The sequence below is a fragment of the Acyrthosiphon pisum genome, chromosome A2, assembly GCF_005508785.2.
Source record: "Acyrthosiphon pisum isolate AL4f chromosome A2, pea_aphid_22Mar2018_4r6ur, whole genome shotgun sequence".
In the NCBI taxonomy this organism is placed as follows: domain Eukaryota; kingdom Metazoa; phylum Arthropoda; class Insecta; order Hemiptera; family Aphididae; genus Acyrthosiphon; species Acyrthosiphon pisum.
Window position 1 is genome coordinate 8,628,815 of NC_042495.1, and position 22,866 is coordinate 8,651,680.

The following is a 22,866-nucleotide window of genomic DNA, read 5'->3' on the forward strand; positions in this document are numbered from 1 at the left end:
GCTCTACATAGAATGGGTATGCTATGCCACCATTTTGCGACTCATTTATCAATGATAAAATGATAAAATAAAGAGGGAGAAATTCAAATTCACATAACATTATTAGTCGCAAAATGGCGGCGTAGCATACCTGTATCTATAGTGCCCTATTGAAACTAGCGAACGAAAATTTGCCATGTCGTACGTTTGTAAGACGGAAACAACACATGCGGGTACGACGTCCTCTTAACTTATTGAAAAATGATGGCTAGTTCAATATTATATTTCGATAACGCCATAACGGCGTGCCGACGGTGTAGCGCGTTGCCTGAAAATATTTTGAATGTAATATTTATTTTTAGATTTAATATAAATATTAACCACAATAATGGCAAAAATAAACATGCTGAATGTAGATAATATTATATAATAATATTATAACCGTCGTGGCCGACGATTCAAGGTTTAAAAAAGCGTCGTACTGTCTGTCTTACGCTATTATTATTTTATGGAAACATTTTTTACAACTAAATACGGGCTGAGGTAAATGCTTAGGTATTAAAATACAAATTTAAACAGTGACGGGTTCCAGGAATTTTCCTTAAATAATATTAATTCAAGTTCAGATATATAATTTTTAGGTAATTTATTAACATTTTAATTACATTAAATTATGCATGATGTACTTACAGTATCAGTTAGAGAAAGTAGGTATTTTAGATTCTGAGTGGAGCGATGAATGCATTGATTTCACCATGATGTGTTTTAATTTTTTTTTGTCATTACAATTTGATGCAGTTAAAATGCTGAGCTCTTCTACTTCAGCATCGTTTCTGGCATTAAAGAGAATGTAGTTGGTATTTTGGTGGGTCAAAAGAAAAAAAATTCTTAGAACTTTTCAAAAGCGTTTTACTAACGTAAAACAAACCAACAGTTAAGGAAAAAATAGATTTTGACTATTTTTCTAATTTATCTTAATTTATCCTAATTAAGATACATGAAAATGTTCAAAACATTTTGGCATTTTTTTTTAAACTATTTATAGACATAATACAATTTTGATTTACGTTAGTTTTTTTTTAAATGATTAATACTTATTACCTACAATTTACAAAGTTATAATTTGTAATCATATTATAGGTATATCATCATTAATAATGTATCTATCAATAATATTCTATCTTTTGGTAATATTGATATTTATACCCATTATTATATGCATGTAAGTTGAAAGTATGTATAAATATAATTCATTATTTACATAATTTTATACTTAATAGTTAATTTTTAATAGTATTAAGATAAATATAATTTAATAGGTACTCTTCTTTGGTATTACAGTATAAAAGAAAAATTATTATCTAAAATAAAACACTTCAACATTTTTCTTTTTATCGTTCGTTTTTACGACGTCCTAGGGTACTTGCCCCCTTTGCGACGGTCGACGGCTATGCTTGTGAATAAACATTATTTTGTTGGCTGGCCAACATTTCCTAACCTCATTTCGTCGTCAGGTAACTACTTATTAACAAAAAACACTCCGCGAAATCATCAGACTTCATTATGTGAACGTGTGTTTCGTTATACACTGATCGCCAGTGGTTTTAACATTTTCAACGCACTATATTATAATAGTTATAAATTATAAACAATAGGTAATACATAAGGTACCTTAGGTTTTTTTTCATATATACAATTTATGAAACAAGCTCTAGTTCATTTCGTCACATTAAATTTGTTATAGGTACTAATTATACTTAAACCTTTTCTATTCACTAATCAACATTTTTTTATGATTTTAGTAATGTTAAATATTTAGTAAAACCTATAGTACAGTATTAATCATCTAAACCACCTAACTAAATTTTAGATAAATGCATTTGTATGGATAATATGTCAGATATAGTATTTAACAGGTGCATGGCGGTAATCTGTTATATGATATTTATTTATACATGGCTTAATACCAGAGGTCTTCAAACTTTTTGACTCGTGACCCAATTTTTTTACAATACATTTTATGCGACCCACGTCAGCTTTGTCAACCAAAAAAAAGTAAAAGTTAAGTACCATTCTTATCTTCTACAAATATAAAACAGTACGGTTTAAATCCATGAATGACAAAAAATTGAACAAAATATTTTGGACAGTACGAAAAAGTCCCGTCAATATAATATATAATATATACACCTATATATATATATATACGATATTATCGTTCCTGACTTAAATAAAAATTTTAAATTTTCGTGACATATAAATATAATTATATAAGATAATTCGTCATTAATAAATAAAAAATCTTCGTTCTTAGTAGTAGTTAAATGTAGATCGTTTAATGATTTATGCACATCAGAAATATTTAGGATTTAAAGGAAGAGATTTTTTAAGAGTATGGTAAATACTTTTTCGTCTACCGGATACATTAAATAGTGAAATCTGTATTAGTTATGTGGTTATTCATTTCAGTAAAAATAATTTTCCTAGGACGAATACTTATGTCTTCACACGTTTGCATGATGTGCTTACATTTTGTCTTGCATTAGTTCTACATTTTACGCATGATTATGCGAATCTATAAAATTTAAATTTAAATCATTTATGAGAGGAATACGAATATATCAGAGTAATACGAAAAAAAATGAATATTGCGAAAAGTTAATTTGTTTTATATATTAAGTAGGTAAATTTATAGTAATTTTATACCACATTTAACACATTTTATTGAAATAAAAATTAATGTTTGCAACATATACCACGCGTTTTAATAATTTTTCCATTTTGAATTAATATTTTTGCTGCAATAATATTTTATTTGAACAACGCCGCCGTTCAACATTTTTAGATGTATACGCCAAAATATTATACTTATGGCCATTTTCAACAACCATTTTCTTCCTTCTTGTAGATACTTGTCGTGACTCCATTCTTATAATTTATAATTCAAATAATTATCATAAATAAATTCGAGAATATATTATTTAGTGTAACGTAACGAATGTCTGATGAAATCGCACTGCGATCGTTCTTTTGACGAATAACGATACCAATATCCGGTACTCCGTGTACCTACTCGTACAACATAATAAAACTAACATAAAACTTGTTTGTTTATCTTTCCACGCTATAATAATATAATAAACTAAGCTTTAAAATCTATACTTATAAAAATAGCTTAACTATTCGTTACAGACACGACGTCTTTAAAATATAAGAATAATAACCAAGTCATTAATTTAAAATGTTTACGCAGGTAAAATTGGCGCAAATGGGATGTACGGTACATAAATACAGGACACTGTTACCCATAGGCACAAATAGGGGGGGGGGCTTTAGGGGCTAAGCCCCCAAACATTTCCTACATTATTTTTTAAGCTTAAATTTACAAAATCAAAAAGACCCGTAGAATTTAATTTTAATTCTTTAATATGTCTACTCCGGGCATCAGGCTACATTTTAAGATATTTGATTAAAATTTCGAATAATCAACATTTAACATTTCGTAAATTTTAAATATTCAAACAAAATTTAAAGGAATTAAGGAACACAATTATAACAAAGTGGCCTGATAGATCTCAAATAGACATAATATTAATGAATTTTAATCGATTTTCAGAAGTTTTATCACGTTATCATACAATTATACGAATCCGAATTTTTTTTGTTTTAATAATAAATGCGGTTATTTATATAAGTTGTGATATGTAATTTTAATTTCATACATTTTTCTAATAAATCACAAAACGCAGAATCGTCATATTTACACTTACAAAATAAATAAAAAAAACCTCCATTAACAGACACCTCTAAATAGCGGACTTTTTTAGGGAACACATTACAAAATGTCTACAATCGGAATCCTCTGAATAGCGGACTGCGGACAAAATTTCGGTAACAGTGTCCTGTATTTAGTGGTTTTACTGTACGTAGATATATAAAAATATATAATTGCTAACGGCTAACACACACATAGTATACATATAAAATTATTGTTTGAGCTTAAGGTAGTTTATTATCATATATTTGAGCACCATTTTTAGTGTTATGTTTAATTTGTAACGTTTCTAGTTTAGCAACCTATCGATAGGTACTAGTTCAGTATAAAATCAAGTAAACATGAATGTTAAACATTTAATTTTGTAGAAACGGAATTTATGAAATAAACGATTGTTAACAATGAAGTACAGGATAAGAACATTTTTGAACAAGAATGATTTAGGAAAAGTTAAAAATAACATAATTATACATATCTTAAATACTAACAAGAGGTAATAATAAAATAATTCATTTAAAAAAATTTTAAATTAAGTTTTAAAACATAATTATCATAATAATATAATATAGCTATTGATACTGACAGTTAAAATTGAAACAACATTTTTTGAGTTTCAAAGTGTCTACCAGGTATTGATAGGCCATTGGATGCTACCTGGGCGCTGACGATAGACTTAATATAGACCTTTTATTTTTTCTGCTTGGCTGAATTGACATGAGCGGCGATGGAAATGTATGGTCATCTGATGAAATATCCTAAAATAAAAAATAACCAAATTCAGTACTTAGGTACTTGGGTATTTAGGTACTAAATTAAGTTACTTTTAGGTAACTGATATTTATGTATTTTAATATTATGCCAGTAACTGATACCAGTGGCGTAGTTACGGTGGGGGGGGGGGGGGTGTAAGGGGTTTCTACCCTCCACCAAACAAAAATCTTTTTTATATTGGTATTTTGTTTGGGAAAATTGTTGTGATAAGAGACTTTCGGCAAACTGCCGACGGTACGAATAATAAATTATGTAGCACGACAAATCGACAAAATTATATCATATAATTAACACAGTAGACGCCGCTTATAAGACTCACTTTGGAACATGCACAAAGTGAGTCTCATAACCGAATGAATCTTATAGGCGAAGTGGGAAAAAAAAATTAATTACGTATTTAAAAATTTTATTTTACTTCATATTTTGTTTCAATTTTAATACTTTAACACATATTACATAATATTACATAGGTACCTACTTATTATTGAATAAATTCAATAATCCTGATAAGAAAAAAACTAAAATTATAATTACATATAAAAATATAAAAATTAAACATTAATAAAAAAATATTATTATTTATTATTTATTTTGAAAAAAATTTGTAACTTTGGTTTGTTTTTTACTTTGTTCCAATGTTCCGAAAATATACTGTTCGTATTCTTATTGTACATTGAAATTAGTACCACGGTGATGGACAGCTCGAATAACGATAATCGTTGCGATAAATGTGAACTTTTATCTGCGATAAAAATTATACGTTAAAAGGTACCAACAGAAACTAGAAATAATCAACACGAATATTATTTAATTTTTCAATACCAATTTATTTCTAAAATATAGCCAAAAAAGTTTATTTTTTACTATTTATCTTACGAAATTTGAGTCTTATAACCGTTTTTTTTTTTATGTATTTGGATACGTCCGGACCGTGCCAAACGATTTTGAGTCTAATAAGCGACTGAATCTTATATCCGTGAGTCTTATAAACGGCGTCTACTGTATATCATAAATATATTTAAACCCCCCCCCCCCAGAAAAAAATCGTATCTACACCGCTGACTGATACTATTTTGTAACATTATTATATGATTATTAGATCAAACTTATTTTGTGCACAATAAATAAGCTGAGAATAAAACCACATTACTAGTGATGCAAAAGTTTAAGCTAAACAAACATTCATGTACATTGTACTACATATAAAAATGTTTAAAATGATAAAACCAAATAAAAAACGTGTAGTTGTTCAACATAAAAAATTTAATAAAAAATGTACATCATCTGCACAGATGAGATTTAAATTAAGAACAAAAATGAACATATTATACAAAATAGCAAATAGTTTACCAGGTTTTATAATTATAAACAATTTGTGATTAATTTTAATATTATTAAAAAAAAATTAATCTGATGTTGTAGTGTACCAAAATATATACAGCATGATTTTCAATAGTATTTTAGAAGGTTTATAAAATAAATAATTATCAACTAAACCACCCTGGAAATAATAAAATTAGTTATTTTAAGTAATTTTTGATAATTTATAACAATTAATCTTATTTATTTATTGGATAGCCATAAATTATTTCAATGAATAAATAAAAAAAAAAATCTGTTAAAAAATTATAAATTTTAGTAAAGCCTGATAACCAACATTTTAACAGTCTTTCAAAATTAATGTAATGTACAATATAATTGTATTTAATATTAAAAATAGGTTATAGCCTATGTTAATTATTTAGTACTTAATAATATAGTAATGACTAAATAATAAAAGTTCAATAACATGAAACACATGCATACGTTCAACCACAAAAGTCTTTACCACGTATAAGGAAATCGCCGGTTAATCGACACAACAAACTGGTTCAACAAGTAAAGCAAATTATCAAGTACATTATTTATTTTTTTGAGATCCAATAAAGTAAGATTTTTAAATATATTTTTTTTTTTCCAAATGATTGTCGACTGAAAAATTAACTAGACATTTGCAATTTACAATTGCGTTTAACATGTTTCTTGACTTCCATTAGTGTACAACTATGTCTACTGTTATGCTCATTTAATGGGCTCACATTTAAATTGGTGCAAGATGCTAAGTGCATATTTGCTGATTGTGTAGACGGTGTTAGGGGGTGCGTACCCAGCTCTTCATTGTAAGTTAAGCTGAGAACAGGACTCATCATTGTCGACACTGCTCGTTTCAACTTACTAGGAGTTTTATTAAAGCTCAATGCCCGTCCAACTTTAATACGTGTTCTGTTTGCAAACCTGTAAAACAAATGGAATTGTTAATATACATATAGATATCAATTTCATAGAATCAACATTTATTAAGATTAATAATTTACTTGAAAGCTTTCTCAAAAGTACCAATAGTAATTTCACTTGTATCAATGTCCAATTGCTGAGAATCCAATGATGTTAATATATTACCCTAAATTTAATAAAATTATATATAATATTGAATAAATTTCTTTAAACACGTCTCTCTTAACCTCTTGAGTACTCACAGAACACACAGTGTTGGCAACTTGTTGCGATAAATTTTTTAAAAATATTTTTTTATGATTGTCACCGCTATTACTTCCAGTCATAGTAAACTTATACAATATTTCTTTAAAGTCATGATTGTCAATAATTAATAACGAAAATGTATTATGACAGTCTGAAAAAAAGAATAATTAAATTAAAATATTTATAGGATTATCATCTATAGTATTATTATTGGCCTGCTTGTGTGTTAAAGACAAAGATAAAGGGCAATGTTTAGGCAATAGGCAATTTTGTTGCCGCCAACCATGGCATTTGTGTTAGTCGTCAATGGTGAATGTGTGAGTGTGGTTGTATGCCGGTACCAGGCTATTTACGTATGCTCTTACGGCATCATGTCAATGACACCGCAAACCAAAAATAAAAAGCATGATTTTTTGTTCAAAACACGCAGTAAAAACTCTCACACATTGTAGAGTAGTCTAATTTTATTACATTTTTTTTCGTTAGTAAGTGAATAATTTTCAACAGGGCGCATTAAACTTTGATTTTTAACTAGCTACTATGGTTTAATAATAACTCATAACTACCACACTTAAGAGAATGCCATACAGACATTTGTTGTCTCCGTTGTACAAACGTACAACATGGAAAATTTCAATAAAACCATTCGAGATGCCTTAGATAATATTCTTATCTTTAAATTTTATAAGAGGTAAATTCATTGTAATTTTAGAAATTACAGAGTAAAATGTGTTATTGTGAACGTAAAATTTGCCAATTTATACGTTTGTAAGACAGGGAAAACAAATACCCGTGTGGCGTCCTTTTAATATTATTTTTAATGATATTATGCTGGGGTAATACTATACAAAAAGTGGCTTTTCCTAACGTTAATTGCATGAAGACTAAAATAAGGAGACCATACTCCGCTTCTGATAATGTACCGAAATGAGTCGCACGATTAATTGGCCAGCGCAGGCTAGAGTTGCTACTTTAACCCATATAGTATAGGAATAAGGGATTATCTATGTTTCTTATGTTTTTTTTTGGAAAATATATGCATTATTTTGAACCATGACCATTCTTAGATTTCATAGCTTGTACGTATTTATACATGCGCATACGAATATTTCATAAACATTCAACATTATTCAGAAACAAATTTTAGTGTAGATACATGTAGATAAAACGATCGTTCAAGAAAAGACATGTGTATGTTGTATCGAATACTATCGGGCTCAGACTTATTGTGAACACAGATATTTAGGTATAAAAGGAGTAATCGTACAAGCTATAAAATTTAAAAAGGGTCATAGATCAAAATAATGCATATATTTTCCGTAATGCAATATATATAGAAAGATAGAATGAGAAAAAAACTGATCACTAAAATAGTAGCAGTTCTTCACTGTTTTTTCTTACCTTCAGTCTCTTTAATATCTATAACTTGTTTAATTATATTTAACGGCATCAATTTGATATGTTTATAAGATTTGGCACCGCCATTAAATTTGTGTGAACCAGAATTCGGTTCTTTTGTACTCTTTCCATTACATGATTTTTTTTTTTTACAGACCTGGGGAATAACAATCATCAGTTTTTTATTTACTTTATGAACAGTTAATATAAACTACTTACTTCAACAACATCTGAAAAAACAAATATTGTTAGATGATCCCCATGACCACTAAGGTTATCACTTTGCTCAACCACATCACATTTTGTGATAAAACTTCGATGTGAAGAAACTAAATGAGGCTAAAAACAAAATATGATAGTTGTTGAAATAGTCATACTTTATATTGAAGTAATACAAAACAATTTTATACACAAATCAGAGTATTATCCATAAAAATACAATTAATGGTATACTCACAGGACAATTATCGATATCATTAAATATATCAAAAAGTACAACTTGACCTTCGGTCTTTCTTTTGTCTTCATTTATGTGAGTCATTACTTCTCGTATACTGGCTAAGGCTGATATAAGAGCTTGGTGATCAGGGTTATTCTTGTCAGTATGTTTCAATATATCTGTAAAAGTATTTAATTGTTGGACTTAAGTGCACGGTTCTGATGTTCTATGTTATAACAATTTGAACCACTTCACAAGACTCACCATTTAACAGGAGGCTAATACTGGGTAAGCGTTGCACGGGTCGAATGAGAAGTTCTTGTAGACTCTGTCGGCAACATTCAGGCCTTAACTGACCGACCTTAAGGAAAGCATGAAAAAGAGGTTTTGTTTGATCACACTGTAACAACATCTCTCTTGTTTTTTCAAAAAAATTTACAAACGGTGGATAAGCTTTCATTAACTCACTGGACTGCAACATAATTAAAAAATTAAAAAATGTATTTTAATTTCAAAATCCACTGTCAAATGTGTAGTATTACATATTTAAGGAAAACATTTCCTATACTACTATCTTCTTGCCACAATGTAGCAAGGCATTTGAGCTCTTCTAACATCTCTCGATGTACTTGATAAATAGGTAAAACATTTCCAAATATAATTTTAATTTCAGTATTATTTAGCAAACAGTCTTTTTTGTCTATAATTTCTTCTAATGGTTCTTTGTACACCTATGAACAAAATGAAAACGTGAATAATTAGGTTGAATGAAGAAAAGAAATTACTTTGGTAGAATTAAATATGAAAAAAAAAAAATAATAATATAGATTATGAATTAAGAAAAAATTCTCACAGTAATTATTGTGTTTAACACCCCCACATAGTTAATCTCAGTCTGTAATAATTCAGAGAAAACTTGATATCGTGGACTAAATGGTTTATCTTTTATAACTAAATCTTGATCTGGAAATGATACATTTAATCTAAATACAATACACTGTTATCATAATATTATTCAAAAACCCTTACCTCTTGGGAGTTTCAAAGGTGATGGATGATCTGGGCTGTTTGTGAAATTTAAAAATGATCCACATGACAACCTCAGGCCGTCAAGGGTGTTGGCAGCTGATGACCGTCGTTTTGATGGCCTTGAACTATTTGTTGGCGATGTTTCACGAATAGTTGCCACAGGTGTTGGACTGGACCTTAGCAAAGAACCCAAATTGTCTAAATGCCTTTTTCTTTTACGTGAACGAGAAGAATTTAATGTCAACGTAGATGACATTACATGAGCAGAAATAGGTGTGTTGGTCACATTTACCTAAACCAATTGAAGTTGCATAAGTATAAAACAAATTACATATTGAGAAATATTAAAATAAGTTCTTACATTGCTTAATAAATATTCTTTTGTTAAGGCGCAACTCTGGTATTGTACAGATATCCAGAACCATGCTTCTTTCAGGATTTCAGCATTATTCTTTTTCACTGAAGGAATCGAATCTAATGAAGATTCATTAACAACCTAAAAAAAAAAAAAATTGTTATAAATAACAAAATAAATATTCTGACTATCAAAAATGAATTTTTTCATTATTAGAGGGATAATTTTTTTTTTTTTTAGTTGGTACTAAATTAAACAACAAAGAAAAGTAAAAAACTTGTTAAATAGAATCAAGTTTCTTTAATTTATCCATAATATTTTAAGTTTTTTTAAACTTTTATCTCAAAATTTAACTAACAAAATGTTCTCTCTTTGCCTCTTCCAATAAACTCAAAAATACACACTTTTTTCAACCATGAATATTTTGGATAGAACTAATATTTTTTAAAGTCAACTTTGTTATGGATACCAACATACAATAAATTTCTTTTATTAAGTTTCATTTTTGTTAACAAAATTTTAATTCTCATAATTCTTTAAAAAAATTTTATCTAAAACAATTTTATTATTTTTTTTAAATTGTATACACTTATCATAATGCAGGCGCGTCCCCTGTGGAGGGCAAAGGGGTTTTGGTACTAAACTGAATTAATAAAAACTCAAATTTCAAAGCATCAATCCATACAAACAAACACGAAAACCATCACTAATCATATCCAATAAGTATTAAAAAGCGGACTATTTTTTATCTGGGGACAAAATTTGGTTGAGATTGTAAGTTATCTAAGTGTTTTAACCAATTCTTAGAAGGAAATCATCTTTTATGATTTTCCATTAAATAGCTAATATATTTAATGTGCCATATATTATACATAATATGCAAATTAAATATATGAATTTATAGTTAATTAAAACTTAAAATGTATAATAAACACTGTGGTTAATAGTAAGCTAAAAATTATAAATAATGCTTATGATATAAAAACTAAGCATTTATGATAATTGATAATGATGCAATGTTAATCTTTATATTATGTTAGTGATAAACAGAGCTATGAATCATATTGCAGTAACTCAAATGCTTACTATTAGAAACCCAAGGGAAATAAAATAAAAATTGAGTTAATGAATATAATTTTTAATATACATATTATAATATACAATAAACATATAGCAAGTGTTTAGAATAAATGTGTGAAACTTTGTTTATTATTAATCTTTTTTGTATGCATTACATTATATTCCAAACTTTAAAAAAAAAATGGGGGGGGGGAATGTTCGGGGGGGGGGGAAGTTTGTATTTACTCCGTAATTTTATAAATTGATATTTTTAATGATAAAATAATGCATATTATGTTAAACAATCAGCCATTTTTAATATTCTTTTAATAAATGTCAAAAATTTTAACCAAAGTTTGATCGGTTTGATCCAAACGTGCTAACATAGGATTCGGATGTTTAAATGATGGCGAATCTTCTTGGTTTTATGAGACACATTTTCACCATCTACTACACTCAGTGTTCCTTTTGAATATTAAGACTTGAATTATCATTATCAAATGCTTGAATTAAATTTTTAGAAGCCAATACGGTATTAGATCTCGGTCAATTAAGGACTAGAACTTTTCTTTGTAACCTGACATGCAAACAGAAAAAACATTACACCAACACACACAAAATGTAAATAAAAAAATTAGCCTTGTCCTGTAAAATTAAAAATAAATAGGCGAAAATTTGTTGGTAAATCCCATTATTATTTTGCATGTTTTCGTAATATGCGGGGTCTATGCACAATATTAAGGTTAGTTGTCTTGTGTACACCAAAAGCTAAGTTTTTATAAATACAAATTCAAACATTTAAAGCAAAATCATAAGTTTTACCTATGTTTATGCCATAGAGGTGTGCTTTAGATCAAATTCAGAATCTATATACTCTCACTGGAGTTTTATATATTAATAAGAGGTAAAATTTTTACCAATCATGAGTAACAAATTTAAATATTAGTGATGCACAATGATGTCGTAATTCGATATCAGACCAATTTTACCGATATCGATATGACTAAAATAATATTCATTATTGAAATACATCGCAGGTAAATATCCAATATTTTATCGATATCGAAAATTGATATCAATTCCTTGCCATTTGAAATTTTTATTTTATATTTATATAAGTTTTGACAGTAAATCAATGTCTAAGAACGATTAAACACCAACGATAAGCAATACGATAAAACTCTTACAATAGACGTATATAGCTGTGACTGCTGGATTTTTACAATTAGTCTCGTTTTTTCCGTCGTCTACGTTGAGTTAAATAATTAATAAGTTAAATTAATAATAATTGATTTGTCAATAGTTATAATTAATAAGTTAAATAATTAAATAAAAATTATGAGTTCTATTAAGATAGTACCATTACCCGGAGGTTGTAGTGCCATATGGAAATATTTTGGCTTTCAAATATATTATAATAATGGTACAATATTAAATAAAAAACAAGTTCACTGTCGCGAGTGCAAGTCTATTATTGCGTACAGTGGTAATACTAGTAATTTAAAATTACATTTACAACAATGCAGCGTGTCAAAAACATCTAGTGCATCGAGTGATATTCAAAATTATTTTAAAGTAAGAACATCAAAATTATCTATAAAGGGGGTTTGTAGTAAAGAGCTCACTAAAAGTATAATGACATTTGTCATTAAAGATTTAAAACCACTTAGTATCGTAGAAGGTGAAGGATTTCGTGAACTTATGCATATAGCTGTGCCAGAATATATTGTCCCATGTAGAATCACTATAACAAGACAAACTGACCAAATGGCAATAGTTGAAAGGGAGAATTTAAAAAAGGTTTTGAAATATATACCTAATGTGTGTTTAACTGTTGACTTTTGGACTTCTGTGGCAAATAATAGTTACTTGGGTGTAACCTGCCATTTTTTGGATAATTGGAAATTAAGAAATAGAATTTTGGAAACAGTTGAGGTACCAGAATCGCATACTTCGGAAAATATTTCTAATAATATAAAATCTGTAATAAATCTGTAAATTGGCAAATTGAAAATAAAGTGTGTGCTATTGTCAGTGACAATGCGGCTAATATAGTGAAAGCTATTAATGACATAGGTCAGGATAATTTAATTAGATGTACTGCACATTCTATTAAATTGTCTGTAAATGCCGGGCTCCAAAATAATTTAGTTAAAACATTAACAAGCAAGTTACGAGCAATTGTTGGTCATTTTAATCGAAGTTCGTCATCACAACATGAATTAGATAAGGAACAAGAAAGATGTATGGAAGATAAAAGTAAGCTAATTCAAGACTGTATAACTAGATGGAATTCTACGTGTTTAATGATTAAAAGTATTTTATAACACTGAGTTTCAATTAATAACGTAATATCTAAAAATAGAAAAACGGACAAGTGGTTTATAACATCTGATGAATTTAAGAATATGAATGATTTGGTGAAAGTGTTAGAACCGTTTCAATCAGTTACTGAAACACTAGGAGGTGAAAAATATGTAACTGCGTCAATTGCCAATCGATAAATAAAGAGTCTTTTAAATTGCATGCAAAAAAAAGAAAATGAATCAAATTTTGTTAAGACGATAAAATTTACCATCTTAAACGATTTGAAGAAAAGAAAAGATCAGATGAGCATTATACAGTCAAAATCTTCAGCTCTTGATCCTAGATACCACGAACATAAATTTTTATCGGAGGACCAAAAAACTTTAGTCTGGGAACAATTGGAAAATGAATTTGAAAAATACGAAGAGATTCCATTAACAGAAATAAATTCTGATGAAGACGAACCAGTGGAACCACCTGCAAAAAAAATACGATCTCTTATAGCCGACAGTGACGAAGACGAAGGAAAAGAGTTACATAAATATAAAAGTATGACAGATAAAATAAGTCATAACCAAGACCCATTATTATTGTGGAAATACAACGAGAAAAAATATCCTGTAGTTTCACAGATGGCAAAAAAATATTTAAGTGGAATAGCAACAAGTGTTCCTTGCGAACGGTTGTTTAGTGAAGCTGGTCAAGTCATTACCAAAAGAAGAAATCGGTTATCACCAGACAGAGTCAATCAATTACTTTTTTTGAATTCATATTTAAAAGAAAAAAATATATCAGAAAACGTAATGGTATGAAAACTATTAATGAAAAATTATATTTTTTAGCTAAATGCTTAATAATTTTAAATGTTTGCATATTTTCAGGAAGCGATTATATAACACTCTAAGGTACCCACTGTAGATGAAAAATAAATAATGTACCTGTAATTTTAATTCAATTTTAATTTTTAAATTTTTGTTTATAATAATTAATAATATAGTATGAAAACTTTTTTTATACTTTTTATTTACACTTTTTTAATGTAAGAAATATTAATTTCAAAAAAAGAACCTATTATATATAAAAATAAATGATATCGATATATCGTTTGTCAATATCGATATTGTTTGTTTTTCGAAATCGCGATATGATATCGATATCAATGAACAGATATCGATAACCGAAAATATATCGTTGTGCATCACTATAAAATATGTACATTATTTTGTTACCTTAACAATTTAAAACATCACAAGTACATAAATTATAATTTACCAATGCAAAATAAAAATATTCAAATAATATTTACCAGATGAGTACATTCTGTATCATTTTCATTGCTTATTGGAGTTCCTCCATTATGTAACAAAACTTCAACCATATGTGATTGTTCTTCTTCCGTGAACCCTATAAAACATATTTTGGCTCCATGGAATGGTTTTAGCTTGTGTTCTGAAAACTAAAATTTTTTTTTGACATTAATAATATTTTTTATAAAACTGTAGACAAATTTAAACAAAACATGTTTTGCTTTCATAGATTTAAATACTTACAAACGATGTATTGTTTGCTTTGAATTCTATTTCATCTCGTCTCTCCCACGCTGCATGAAGCCAAGAAGATCCAATAACCGGGATTTCATGTAAATACGCATATTGGGATTTAACACTACATGCATAACCAGACACTAAATGAGTAGTCTTGTAATTAATACTTTCTCGAAAACTACCACCCATCCAACGGATCAAGCTCAGAAGACGTGCCTGAACGATAAAAAATACATAAAATATCAATTAATTGATTACATAAATAAATTAAAATAAATGGATCTCGCGTCGTATGCTATCTACTTGAAAAATGTATCTACCACAATTGTGTGTTGGCGTTGTATGTTATCTACAATTTTCCACCCTGCAATATATAGATTGTAGGCGTCGTCTGGGTATCTGGGCATTATTACATTAAAGAACTTTTTTCCATGGACCCTGTACTCGTAACCCATAATTTTTGTAAATAGGTTCAGAGTCATCAGAACTATCAGATTCAACATCAGATGAGACGGGTGAAGTACGAGTACAGTAGCAGGTGTACGATTGCCTACACACAGATGTCCTCGGTGATAATTAAACGCTTCCCTTGGAATAAGGAATCGTCAATTGGACCATTACACCGGTGCCTCCCATTTTTGAACGGCGTTCAAATTGATCAACGCAAACATCTCGGCATAAATTAAACCAATCTGCATAGGCGCAAATAGCATTTGAGATTTGGGGGGGGGCTAATAGGGCTAATAGGGCCTTACTTTGATAATATTGAATAAGCTTAAAACAAAATGAAGGAAATGTTTGGGAGGGCTATGGACATGTTTGAGGGGGCTTAGCCTCTAAAGCCCCCCCCTTATTTGCGCCTATGCCAATCTGTAACAGGATGTCTTGTTCTGCCGGTCCATTTTGCAGTATTTGTTACGTTCACTTCATCACACCAATACCAAACTAACTCCACTATGTGACACAAACTTAGACCACTGTTGTTTATTCCGTTTACGTCAACATAAGTAAAGAATTTATTTTGTTTTCTGATGGACTGAAATGTTTGGCATCCTTTCTTCTGACAACGTAAACACTTTTCTTTAATAACTTTACCTTCTCCATCATGTTTGCGAGTGTTCTTCATATACTCCTTAAGAGCCCCTTCACATACTTCATTATTTGAATTAACTTTTTGGCATACTTTAGCAGTGGGTAAAACACTACGTTGTTTTAAAAAAATAGTGCAAGATTCGTCATTGTAAATAACATGTCTATAAAAGTCAATAAAATGTTCCATTTTGATTTAACAAAAAATAATTATGCTATGATATGTGTAAACTGTAAAGTATAGGCTGTAGAGTGTAGTGTACTAGTGTGTATTATTGATGTTTATAATTATACGGTTATACCTGCAATATTAGTCTCCGTCATGATTAAATATCTTTAATCGTGGTCTCCGTACAAAGTAGATATCACCCGAAAGGTAGATAACATATAACGCGATCTAAGTACAGGTAGATAGCATACGACACGAGTTCCAAATAAATTATATTACATATAATTTGTACAATTATTATTACAATTACCATTTCATCTCTCTTTTGAATTCCTGTGACACTGACAATAGCGCCAACAAGTACATTGCAATAACGATGGCGATTAATGCCCTGTAAACCATTGGGACTTTTAGCCAATTCCAACAAGGCTGGACGCCCAAGAATCCTAAATAAACGTTAAATGAATAATTGGTTTTGAATACATCTAAAAACATGAATAAAATATAATATTTTAACTTAACATACTTGAAACATGGTCGTTTGACTGCAAGTTCTTCAAAAAGGGTGGTGACCAGTATATCATTTTTTTCCAATAAATTTACATCTGATAGATTTTCTAAGTATTTAATAGATACATTTAATTTCTAAAAGTAAAAATGGTACTTATCGTTATTTATTTATAATATACATCATAAAGAAATATTAGTGAGACAACTAAAACTTATTTTACCTGAATAGATAATAATACATCTAAATCAGAAGAATATATTTTTTCCAAGTAAATATTAACATTTGACAACTCTGATTCCAAACTTGAGACACCTGAAAAAAGTTTTAATTTAATATTATCAAAGTGTAAAATAACTAATATAAAATCACCATTTGTTATTTTAACTTTAACCAACTTGTTTATTTACTAACCCTATGTTATTTGTGTTACATACACTCTGATTTAGGGGAGTATACACATAACAGTGACTCATTACATTTTTCTTAAAAATAAGAATGTAAACCTATACCTAAGTAATATACTGTAGGTTTTTGTCGTAGTACTAATTACGACAAACGTCTTAACTAGATGTCTAAATACTCTTAATGGACCTGGTTATAACGAGTTTACGCACGTACTCACTTTGCATTTTCACAAGTTCCTCTTTGAAATCGCAATTATTGTTGTTGTAGTTGTTCTGTCCGGTTCCGTTCGCTGCCGACATTGTGGAATTGTTGGTCTAAAATAAATACCGGTAAACACTAAGTTGCAGTCTAGAGTGCAGAGTGCAGACCACAGTCATAGTCACTCATAGATATATTAAATCCACGGTCTTCGATTTTGGGTGTTATAATATTGGGCCGCTGTACGCGCAAGGTGCAACTAAGTTACTAACGGCAGTCGAATGGAAAACGCTGTAAGATATTTTATGTGGAAGTAAGATTTAAGATAGTATACTACATACCACAGATATAGATAATAAACTAAATTGCCAACTACCATAGACTACCATAGACCATAGGATGACGCCACTTTTTCAACATAAAGGTTGTGGGCTAAAATATATTATAAATTTGAATCGTGGTGATAATCCACACGTCATATAGTTTAATGCACGAACTTAGATCACAGACATCTAGACTAATTATATAGAATTATATTATAGAAATCTATGACATATATATTATATATACAGATATCTTAGTTCGTTGAATTTTGAATTCGGTTATCAGGTGATAACCATAGATAATAAACATCTTCATATCTATGGTGATAACACTATACAGCGGTGACCATAATTATTATCTATGGCGGTAGCGCTGAAAACATTGGGAAACCAGTATTTTTATTTATGATGGAACCTTTCGGGAGCCATCCCCCAACGGCCCAACCAACGCCGACCATGTCGTTTCCAATTCAATGCCAGCAACCAACATGGCATTTTTTTCTTAAACCATATTAATATGGCCTGGGTGTCTCAGTGTCTCACGCATAATTACTATTATTATTATTGTAATGTCAAGGTCCACATTAATAAACGGCAACACAACATTATAATTAAAAGAAATTTAATGTGTACAAAACATGAAAGTTACATTATAATATTTCTATTGTATAGTTAAAGACTGGAGTAATCCATTAGACAATATTTAACCAAAAAGTGTTTCTTAAAAGTAACATAACCTCTTACAAAAGTAATCGGTTGTACAGTGCAAGCACATACACTACAATTATTTTTCTATGTGTATTGTGCAGCGCAGCGCTCGTCTCTTGTAGTCTTGTTTATTCACCACCACACGACCACCTGGTCGCCCCGCCACAAGGTCGTCAGGACGTCTGGTCTGGTCATCTTTTCACCTCATGCTTGTTCTGCGCTGTCACGGTTTGTACTGTTTTATATTCTTTCTGTAATATACGTCTGGCACTTTTCTTGAGAGGACGCTATACATACATTTTTGTGTCCGTCTTACACATGCATTTCATAGCAAATTGTCGTTTACTATAGTTTCAATAGTGTGCTGTTAGTTTTGATACTAAAGTGAATTAACTTATTATAAAACTTTTAGGAAAGAACATTATCTGTGCTTAAGCGTTCCCGATTTTTCGAAATTTTCAAGCAAGATATGGGTACCAATGTGAAATATCAAAAATTAAAAATGCTTAAATCTCACTTGAAAATTAAAGTATCGAATAAAAGCCAACGCAGCAACGCTAGAGCACTATAATATACTTATAGTGCCTTAGCAACGCTTAAGCACAGAAAATGTTATTATCTACAAAATTGATAATAGGTCAAATCACTCTAATATCAAAACTAACAGCCCACTATTGAAACTAGTGAACGAAAATTTGCGATGTCGTGCGTGTGTAAGACGGAGACAAGTAGACAACAAATGCATGGGTAGCATCCTTTTAAGTAAACGACTGACTTTTATTTTATGTTAGTTTACAGTCCAGTGCCGTAGCCAAATATTTTTTTTTTGGGGGGGGGGCACTTTTTTCTCTAGTTTTTTCAATGCTTTTTTTTTTTTTTTTCGTTTTGAACCGACGGCGCCGCGGGAAATGCTTTCGCAATACTTCCGCGACGCCGCCATCGTTTATTGAGCAATCAAATATTTATACATGCGGAGGGGGGTAGACGGGACAATACCCCGACTTACCCCCTCATAACATAACATTTTATACATTTTGCATTCAGTTTGCGTTCGGGCGTTAATCGTCGCCTTCGCTTTTGAGTCTTGCGTGCCCGTCTTGGCAAGCCGACCGGAATCCGCCGCTCTGGAGTCTCGTACGTCCTTCCACTTCCGGTATGGTCTTTTCCCTCCCGTGGTGTCACAGGTGGGGTGGATGAAGAACGGTGGTCGGTGACACCTCCGACGTGTCGCTGTTGCGGCTGCGAAGAGCGTCTTCGGGCCGTTCTTCGTCGTCAGCGGTGCAGCTGATCCTCCCTTTCATCTGCTTCCTTGGTGGTCATAATCGATTCGACCATGGTTATGAACTCACGTCGTGTGATTTTCGCCTGGTCGACTATTCTGAGCCGCGCTGCCGATTCGTCTGGCAATTCGTCGGCGAGGGGGCCGCAGAGAATATCCTCGACGTCGCCGGCGTGCGGGGCGCGACGGAGTATCCTCACCATGGTGGCGTGTTCGTCTTCCCACCTCGGGCATGCGAACAGCGTGTGTTCTGCAGTGTCGTCCGGACACATGCAGTATGTACAGTAACCGTCGTCTGCCCGATTGAACCTTGTCAGGTAGCTCCTGAAGCAGCCGTGAGCGGTTAGGGCCTGAGTCAGGTGGTACGTAAGGTCCATTGTTGGCTTCGATAGCCATCGAGATACGTCGGGCAGCAGTCGGTGGGTCCATCTGCGGCCGACGGAGTCGGGTGCGGCGGCTGATCGGAGTTTTTTCAATGCTAGAATATCGAATTACGACCCCTTGTCGCAGCGGCAACCAAATCCCAATACGCGGTCCGCGGGCTACATGTGACCCTTCAAAGCCCCGTTTACACAATCAAATAATTTGTCAAATATTTGATGTACGTTTGACAAACGTCCAATATTTGACAAATTATTTGATCGTGTGAAAGGGCTTAGCAAATTTAGTTCGGACCGCACTAAAACCGTATTTTACATACTAAAATCCAACATTCTACACTCGAGCCAATAAAATAAAATACGCCATACGGTATAAATGCAGCTTAGTTCCCCCCCCCCCCCCCCAAATGTTCGTTTTAAAGCATTGAATACTAAACTTCAAATGTTTAATTCTCGCAAATCATTATCCAAAGTTTACGATTTTACGTATTAACGTATACGCATGCATGCGCGAAACGCTGTATACTTTGCTTTCCTACGTTTTCGTATTGGATTGTCGCTTCTTAATTAACTAAGTTATTTTATCTTGTTATAATATTATTATCTACAGTAGTTTTGATGACAAATGGAGATTATTAATTATATTATATTCATAACTGTTTTGTCCTTGTTTACCTACTTGAGGTGGTTTTGAATAGCAAGTCGGGGAAAATTTTCGATTTGCGGAGCGGAGTGACGATTTCCGATACTCGGGTAGTCACTGTCGAGGGATTATATTGTGATATCGAGCTGTGATATTGTGTTAATTTGTTTTTTAGATTTAGAGTTATTGATGTTTAGAAAATGAAGGATTTGTTCAATTTCAATTTTTCGAGTTTTTAAACAGCAAGTACAATAATTAATTTTTATTTTTAGAAATTAAATGTATTTATTAAATATTTTGAAAACCTATCGGATGTAAATTTATTGGAAAAAAAGGATATCCTGGTCACCACCATGTATGTTAAGTTAAAATATTATGTTTTATTCATGATTTTAGATGTATTCAAAACCAATTATTCATTTAACATTTATTTAGAAACCTGGGCGTCCAGCCTCGTTGGAATTGGCTAAAATCCTTAATGGTTTACAGGGCATTAATCGCCATTGTTATTGCAATGCACTTGTTGGCGCTATTGTCAGTGTCACAGAAATTCAAAAGAGAGATGAAATGGTATTTGTAATTTGTCATATAATTTATTAATGTAATCAATTAATTGATATTTTATGTATTTTTTTTATCGTTCAGGCACGTCTTCTGAGCTTGATCCGTTGGATGGGTGGTAGTTTTCGAGAAAGCATTAATTACAAGACTACTCATTTATTGTCTTGTTATGCATTGACGCATTGTAGTGTTGAATCCCAATATGAATATTTACATGAAATCCTGGTTATATTGGATCTTCTTGGTTTCATGCAGCATGGGAGAGAAGAGATGAAATGGAATTCAAAGCAATCAATACATCGTATGTAACTTACATAATGTAAGTATTAAAATCTACACACCTAGGTCGAGTCTCCGAGACTTCGTTAATATAAACAGAACGACATCTAAGGAGTGATAGTAGCGATAGCCGATATGTGAAGGGGTGACGTTACAATCGCAACAAGTTGCCAACACTGTGTGTTCTGTGAGTACTCAAGAGGTTAAGAGAGACGTGTTTAAAGAAATTTATTCAATATTATATATAATTTTATTAAATTTAGGGTAATATATTAACATCATTGGATTCTCAGCAATTGGACATTGATACAAGTGAATTTACTATTGGTACTTTTGAGAAAGCTTTCAAGTAAATTATTAATCTTAATAAATGTTGATTCTATGAAATTGATATCTATATGTATATTAACAATTCCATTTGTTTTACAGGTTTGCAAACAGAACACGTATTAAAGTTGGACGGGCTTTGTGCTTTAATAAAACTCCTAGTAAGTTGAAACGAGCAGTGTCGACAATGATGAGTCCTGTTCTCAGCTTAACTAACAATGGAGGGCTGGATACGCATGCCTCAACACCGTCTACACCAGGAGTGGCCAAACGGTCGATCTTGGACGATTTCTAAGTCGATCCCCTTGTTAGAATTTATTAATTATTCTTATGCATTTGTCATTTAGTAGATTCAGTTATTAAATACATATATTTTGGATTAACCTGTTAGTGTTAAATGGCATTTTTCACATGAAATTTATAAAAGCTTAGTAGGTGAAGCTTAGACTTAACCACGGAGTCTTGATATATGCAACGACACGCTTCTGCATCAACAGTAAAATGTCAATACATTTTAAAATTATTTAGAAATTTAATGTGAAACACTCATTTTAGATAACTTAACACTTTAATTTTTTTATTTATATAAGTATGTTTATTATTAATATTAAATAATTTTTTTACATTATTCGATCCTAAAAGAAAAAATATACTTTCAGTAGATCTTAATCAATATAATAATAGGTCATGTCAATATGATGAATCCACAGATACAACATAATTATGCAACTTTCTATATCAAAGAGTTCCGTGTTATAAGGAACAATTTGTTCATTGAAATTTGGGAACAAATGCAGTTTAGTTCCCACGCGATATTT

General features: G+C 30.8%; 2 protein-coding genes across 5 annotated transcripts; one reads left to right on the forward strand and one right to left on the reverse strand.

Moving 5' to 3' along the window:
- Window positions 1-4,096: 4,096 nt before the first annotated feature.
- LOC100163567 (protein ECT2) lies at window positions 4,097-18,110 on the reverse strand. 4 transcript variants are annotated; one of them, XM_008181711.3, is made up of 19 exons: window positions 17,925-18,106; window positions 17,568-17,839; window positions 17,166-17,257; window positions 16,961-17,079; window positions 16,745-16,880; window positions 15,183-15,392; window positions 14,939-15,088; window positions 10,273-10,407; window positions 9,912-10,203; window positions 9,736-9,845; window positions 9,425-9,613; window positions 9,147-9,354; window positions 8,901-9,061; window positions 8,663-8,782; window positions 8,447-8,600; window positions 7,042-7,196; window positions 6,880-6,965; window positions 6,604-6,799; window positions 4,097-4,509 (listed from the first exon to the last, which is right to left on the reverse strand). In XM_008181711.3, the coding sequence occupies exons 2-19, from the start codon at window positions 17,647-17,649 to the stop codon at window positions 4,405-4,407; spliced, it is 2,700 nt and encodes an 899-aa protein (XP_008179933.1). In that variant the 5' UTR covers window positions 17,650-17,839; window positions 17,925-18,106; the 3' UTR covers window positions 4,097-4,404. The 4 variants fall into 4 exon arrangements, with proteins under 4 accessions (XP_008179933.1, XP_029345000.1, XP_029345001.1 ...); XM_029489140.1 differs by having other exon boundaries at window positions 17,890-18,106; XM_029489141.1 differs by having other exon boundaries at window positions 6,741-6,799; window positions 17,568-18,110.
- Window positions 18,111-21,234: 3,124 nt separating this feature from the next.
- Window positions 21,235-22,431, forward strand: LOC100574558. The gene is made up of 6 exons (XM_008181727.2): window positions 21,235-21,240; window positions 21,317-21,451; window positions 21,527-21,667; window positions 21,852-21,908; window positions 21,985-22,070; window positions 22,151-22,431. The coding sequence occupies exons 1-6, from the start codon at window positions 21,235-21,237 to the stop codon at window positions 22,341-22,343; spliced, it is 618 nt and encodes a 205-aa protein (XP_008179949.1). The 3' UTR covers window positions 22,344-22,431.
- Window positions 22,432-22,866: the final 435 nt, after the last annotated feature.